Genomic DNA, 7,037 nt, shown 5'->3' on the forward strand with positions numbered 1-7,037 from the left:
TAAATGTAAACAAACACTGTGTAGCCTCAACATGGTTCAAACTATACATTTGATACACTATATCTACAAAAGTATGCACACCCATTCAAATTAGTGGATTCAGCTATTTCAGCCACACCCATTGCTGACAGGTGTATAAGCAACGTCAACACAAGAACTGTTCGTCGGAAGCTTCATGAAATGGGTTTCCACGGTAAGCAGCCGCACACAAGCCTAAGATCACCAGATGCAATGCCAAGCGTCGGTTGGAGTGGTGTAAAGCTCACCATCATTGGACTCCGGAGCAGTGGAAATGTGTTCTCTGGAGTGATGAATCACACTTCCCCACCTAGTCTGACGGACAAATCTGGGTTTGGCAGACGCAAGAAGAATAATAATGGTCTGGGGAAGTTTTTCATGGTTCGGGTTAGGCCCCTTAGTTCCAGTGAAGGGAAATCTTAATGTTACAGCACATACATTCTAGACCATTCTGTGCTTCCAACTTTGTGGCAACAGTTTGGGGAAGGCCTTTTCCTTTTTCAGCATGACAATGGCCCCGTGCACAAAGTGAGGTCCATACAGAAATGGTTTGTCGATATCGGTGTGGAAGAAATGTACTTGCCTGCACAGAGTCCTGACCTCAACCCCATCGAAAACCTTTGGGATGAATTGGAACGCCAACTACAAGCTAGGCCTAATCGCCCAACACCAGTGCCCAACCTCACTAATGCTCTTGTGGCTGAATAGAAGCAAGTCCCCGCAGCAATGTTCCAACATCTAGTGGAAAGCCTTCCCAGAAGAGTGGAGGCTGTTTATAGCAGCAAAGGGGGAACCAACTCCATATAAATGCCCACGATTTTGGAATGAGATGTTCGACGAGCAGTCGGTTGGTAATTTAGTGTATAGTGGATAGTCAGTCCTTGCATCCATAGCTTGATCTATGAATTTGAGTGTGGCAAAATTTCTCCAGACCCATCCCTTTTTTTTGCAAAACAGGTGGTGGGGAGTTCCTCGTTATTGTTTAGATTAAGAATTCTAGCTTTAAGTTGCATAACTTAATTCATTTTGGCTTCCTTTTTGTGGGCATAAGTGGCAACACAGCAAAATGTTTTCATGTGTACTTGGCCCGGTACTGTGTAGCAGTAGCTCCACCTCAGCTGGTGCACCGTCAGTGGGAGCTACCAGCCCGGGCAGCAGCTGGCTAGGAGAGGACCATGCAGCTAGACCCCCACGTATTGAGTGTTTCCAAGCAGATGGTCAGGGTCATCATCCATGTGGCAGACAGGGTGAATATCCCCTTGGAGGTTTTGGATGAGCAGGACTTTCAGAGAAAACAAGGAAACTCACCTAGTGTTGGCAGTTGTGTGGGGCTGACTGGAGGTTGGCCAGAATCTGCCTAGGCCTACTACTCACAATGGGACTGCCTGGCCCTTCACAATGGGGTTGTGTTTCAGGTATGGAAGGAGATTACGTGTGATGCGTAGGCCTGGCAGTTCCTTGTACCCAGTTCCCTTCAAGCCCATGTCCTTCGAGCTGTTTGTGAGGCAGTGGGGGAGGGTCACTCCCAGAAGACCGAGACCCTCCAACACCTGAGAGAAGTTCTATTGGGTTTGCTGTCGTCCCATCTACACTCAGTGGCTGTGTGTTGAAGGTGAAAATCAAGCAGAGAAAAGTGACTGGCAATCGTGGTCAAGGCCGCTGCGGTGATACTACTGTTTTTTTGGAAACTGATGGCTTCTACGGTTCTGGCATCTGGATGGACCTGTATTCCTCTAGCCACAACTGTAGAAACCATTAGTATCATTACACCGGTCATTCCAGCCTGGCCAGGTGGTCTAGATTGACGGCTCATTCAAATATTTGGAGGCGTGGTTTGCACACAGTTAATTTTTTACAACCACGAGAGTGTCAACCAGTGTATAGGGAACATTCCTCTGCCCCAGGCATTGCTGATGCATGCCAGAGCTTACAACATCTAGATAGATATTTTAATTTATCGCTAATCACATCATATGTTATAGCAATCTGGTGCCCAACGGCACACGCAATCATTGGTCTGAACAGGGGAACGTGACCTATGTGTTCTGTTCAGTGGAGGCTAGTGATGGGAGGGCGACTCATAATAATGAATGGAGTCAATGGAATGGTATAAAACGCATGGAAACCAGGTGTTTTTTGAGTCTTGAGACCCTTCCATTCATTCCGTTCCAGCCATTACTATGAGCCCATCCTCCCCCAAGGGGCACCAGCCACCACTGGTGTTGTGACAATGAAGACTGAGCATGTCTACTGCCAGTTATGGTCAATAAAGAGCAGTAACTTAAACAAAAAACAAACCATGAAAAGACACTTTTAATTTAGTCTATTTTTTGCTTTAATTGGATGACTTATCCCTTTACAAAATATATTGCTGTAACTGCAGTGCACTGTGGTATTTTGCAGTGTAATGCAGTTCAGTTATACTGCACTGTAAGTACAGTTTTACTGCAAAATTACTGCAGTACATTTTGAGGGTTATTTTGGAGGCAATATTTCCAGCATAGTGTACTGCAGCTATACTGCACTCTGACTGCACTCTTTTTTCGTAAGGATTTATTTAATTATCTATTATTTATTGAACATTTCGAAAGATTATATTTTAAACTTGATTGAAATTTGAATCCTGTAACATTTTGAGAAAAAATACAATTACCTTAAATTCATTGCTGTTGAGTCACGATATTTACAATATTTTGGTTTGTGGTATGGCTAGGTTCCTATTCAGTCCTATCAAGTTCAATGTCTAAACAGGAAGTTAAGTGTTACATGAAAAATTGGCCACTGCAGGCCCTACACTGAAACTCACAGATTGAGACAACACGTTTACACGATACCCTGCCTGACTGTAGGTGGAACGTGGGCGACAAGATTTATAAACGTCGGACTTGAACGGCAAAATCCATTGAGTCGTACTCACTCCCTGCTGATCATGACAGCCGCTGCCAATGAAGAGGTTCGCTGTGAGATCCGATGTCATCGTGCGAAGAGTGACAGGATTCTTTATTCCCGGGTGAGCCGCAGAGATAAAGTGCTGTCAGTGTGCCTCACTCGGTTCGCTGCGTTTGTCTCTGTACTTCTGTCGTGTGCTGCACTCCTGCTACACGCATATCAACATAAAGCAGCGGACAACCAGGTAAGCTTATTTTTGTGTGTGGTAAGAATCGAAACTGTTTGGCCCAGTAGCTTAAAGTAAATGTATATAATTATTAGAGAGATCAGAAAACGCTTGTCATTCTAATTGTAGAGAGCTATGGTGTATCTTGCAGACTATTATACACAGTAAATCTGAATGGATCTTGTGTTTTTATTTGTAGCTCACTTCAGCGGGAAGCTATTCTATAGGTAAATCCTGATTATTATTATTATTATTATGGTTGTCATGATATTATTATAATCATCGTCATCATCATCCTCCTCCTCACACTGTCAATTTTATCCCTCCATATAGGCAGTCTTCAGCAGCAGCAAGTTAGAACCAATCCAAGTGCTCATCTGACAGGTACAATTATGATACCCACACTATTCATGATATTACTGCTTGAAAGACCAATCAATAAGACTAAGCTAAAAGGTAATGTCCTCCTTGTCACTCTTCCAGCGCCAGCCTCATTTAATAATTCGAAGAGGGAATACCTGGAATGGGAGGACAAACTTGGACTTGCTCACCTCAGCGACTTTGAGTATGATGACGGCAACCTCATCGTGCCGAAAGATGGCGTGTACGAGGTTTACCTGCAGATCACCTTCCGAAGGCCTAGTCACTTTGTGTGTAGCAAAGAGGGCCCTGTTTTCATCCTCTCCCAGAGGGTGATCCTGTTTGCAATGAACTACCAGAATGACAGAGAACTCCTAACAGCATCTGACACAGTGTACTGCAGTCAGCCCCCTGGCTCAGAGGGCTGCATGGAGGAGGACTCAGTGGTTCCTTACTGGGAAAAGTCTCCACGCACATCCGGAGTGTTTAAACTAAAAGCTGGGGACAGGCTTAGAGTGAGTAACGAGGACAGGTACCATGAGTTGATGCTCCTTCAAGAAGACAAGACATTTTTTGGGGCACATCTCATTTGAGGTACAGGGATAATAATGGACTTTAGGGCTGTATATATATCTGCTTTAGGTTTCTGTTTTTTATTGAATAAGTCTTGTGTCAACTGCTACATAATGAGAGCAGGGCTTTGTTGAAATGATTGGAACCACTATCACTTATCAGACAAATGTCATATCTGTTCACTATATACTTTATTTATTTCTGGAGAATTTTGATTTGAGAATGATTTGAGAATGTGCGTGAAAGAGCACTTGAAGTACAACATTGCAATGTTATTATGATCTCAAGTGTGGCCATAAATCACTTCTTATTCAATAAAACAGTGATGTTGCTATAGGATTATCCCAATTCTGATCTTTATCCACAAATTGGTCTTTTGACCAATCAGCTCTTTTGAAAATAATTTGGCACAAGATCAGAATTGGGCTGTCTGTGTAAATGCAGCCTATGACAAGTACAAGCTGGGAAATGTATGCCGAGTCAGCGGGTTGCATTAGTGAGGAGGACACGAGGGTGGTCACATGTGTTTACAGGGCAGAGGTCCAGAGTTCCAGTCTCGGTGTGGTCTGATGGTTAAGAAAGAAGTACAGTTAAGCAAGCACGGTGACGTCCGTCACACAGACAAATGGGGAACTTTAGATGAGATTGATGATCTTACCCAAATGCGGTGTGTGGTATTCAACTTCATTTCTGTTAGAAATAAGTAGAGTCCAACCCTGGGCCGTTGAAAGTGTTTGTGAGGTGACAAGTTCCTACGTAGTAAGAGAAGCAGACTAGTTACTAGAGGGCTGCTGGTTGAAACCCCCAGGGCTGATGAGGAATGTTTGAGTTGTGCCCTTGAGCAACACATTTAATCTCAACTGCTCCATGAGTGCCTCTCTACGGCTGACCCTGTGGTGTTCCCAGCCTGTCCCGTGGGGTTGGGTACTGTGTCAGCTACACGTGTCCTTAAAGCTCATTCAGTTTTCTACGGTATAAAACAAAGTAAAAGTGACATTTGAGGTGTGTTTCCAGCAGGTAAACAACAGTATGGGCGTACACTGTGTTTACCACCTCAACCTAACCTTACTTAAGAATGCATGGCATGCACGCTATTGCACCATCGTGTGACAGACAACACCCATTGTTGTAAATGTTGATACAATGATGCCAGGCTTCCTGTTTACACAGGCTGACCAGTGCCTTCAGAGAGTATTCACACCCCTTGACTTTTCCACATTTTGTTGTGAGCCTGAATTTCAAATGGATTAAATTGAGATTTGTGTGTCACTGGCCTACACGCAATACCACATCATGTCAAAGTGGAATTATGTTTTTTGACATTTTTACAAAGTAATAAAAAATGAAAAGCTCAAATGTTTTGTGTCAATAAGTATTTAACCCATTTGTTATGACAAGCTTACTTAAGTTCAGTAGTAAACATGTGCTTAATAAGTCACATGAAACGTTGCATGGACTCTGTGTGCAATAATAGTTTTTAACGTGATTATTTAATGACTAATGACTACCTCATCTCTGTGCTCACATGCAATTATCTGTAAGGTCCCTCAGTCAAGCAGTGAATTTCAAACACAAGTTCAACCACAAAGACCAGGGAGGTTTTCCAATGTCTCGCAAAGAAGGACACCTATTGGTAGATGGGTTTAAATAAGAAAGCAGACATTGCATATCCCTTTTGAGCATGGTGAAATTATTAATTACACTTTGGATGGTGTATCAGTACACCCAGGCACTACAAAGATACAGGTGTTCTTCCTAACTCAGTTGCCGGAGAGAAAGGAAACCGCTCAGGGATTTCACCATGAGGCCAGTGGTCACTTTAAAACAGTTACAGAGTTTAATGGCTGTGACAGGAGAAAACTGAGGATAGATCAACAACATTGTAGTTACTCCACAATACTAACCTAATTGAAAGAGTGGGAAATAAGAAGCCTGTACAGAATAAAACATATTCCAAAACATGCATCCTGTTTGCAACAATGCACTAAAGTAATATTTTAGAAAATGTAGCAAAGCAATTCACTTTTGTCCCTAATACAAAGTGTTATGTTTTAGGCAAATCCAACACAACACATTACTGAGTACCACTCTACATATTTTCAAGCACAGTGGTGGCTGCATCATGTTTTGGGTTTGCTTGTAAAATAATCTTTGAATAAATGACTTTGAAACGTTTGGATATCATTCATCACCTCTTATGAAAGAAGATACTCATCACATTATAGGTTTGCATGGTGACCCTAAAAAGGAATAACAAAATGCATAATGAAGCTGTAGTAAGACACCTGAAGCCTGTATGGACTACACAAACAATAAAACAATAAAACAATAAACATGTAGGTTGGATTTTAAGAAGGTGTGAATGGTATGATAAATATCCCTTCTAAGGGATGAAACTGCACCTGCCATTTTCTGTGAATCCTGGCAGTTATTTTAGGTTCCCAAACTTTTATTGTCCCGTACCCCTTCAAACATTCAACCTCCAGCTGCATAACCCCTCTATAGCACCAGAGTCAGCGCACTCTCAAATGTTTTTTTGTTGTTGCCATCATTGTAAGCCTGCCACACACACTATACGATACATTTATTAAACTTAAGAATGAGTGTGACTTTTTGTCACAACCCGGCTCGTGGGAAGTGACAAAGAGCTCTTATAGGACCAGGGCACAAAAAGTAATATAATAATAATCAATACTTTTGCTCTTCATTTAGCCATCTTACATATAAAACTTTATTTGTTCATCGAAAATTGTGAATTTAGCACAGATTAATGAGAAAGGTGTGCTTGAAAGGATGCAAAAAACTCTGCAATGTTGGGTTGTATTGTAGAGAGTCTTAGTGTTAAATCATTTTCCACACGCTCTTTTGTTCAGATATCGTTAAGTGGACTGCAGGGCATGAAAGGGATAACGAATCCAGTTGTTCGTGTCATCCGTTTCGGGAAAGTACCAGCGTAATTGCGCAACCAACT

At 42.3% G+C, this 7,037-nt stretch overlaps 1 protein-coding gene across 1 annotated transcript; it reads left to right on the forward strand.

Annotated features, from left to right (window-relative positions):
• Positions 1–2,788: 2,788 nt before the first annotated feature.
• Positions 2,789–5,422, forward strand: LOC139389629 (lymphotoxin-alpha-like). Its single transcript, XM_071136486.1, has 4 exons — positions 2,789–3,151; positions 3,333–3,360; positions 3,467–3,517; positions 3,617–5,422. The coding sequence occupies exons 1-4, from the start codon at positions 2,948–2,950 to the stop codon at positions 4,084–4,086; spliced, it is 753 nt and encodes a 250-aa protein (XP_070992587.1). The 5' UTR covers positions 2,789–2,947; the 3' UTR covers positions 4,087–5,422.
• Positions 5,423–7,037: the final 1,615 nt, after the last annotated feature.

Source organism: Oncorhynchus clarkii, chromosome 30 (genome assembly GCF_045791955.1).
Source record: "Oncorhynchus clarkii lewisi isolate Uvic-CL-2024 chromosome 30, UVic_Ocla_1.0, whole genome shotgun sequence".
In the NCBI taxonomy this organism is placed as follows: domain Eukaryota; kingdom Metazoa; phylum Chordata; class Actinopteri; order Salmoniformes; family Salmonidae; genus Oncorhynchus; species Oncorhynchus clarkii.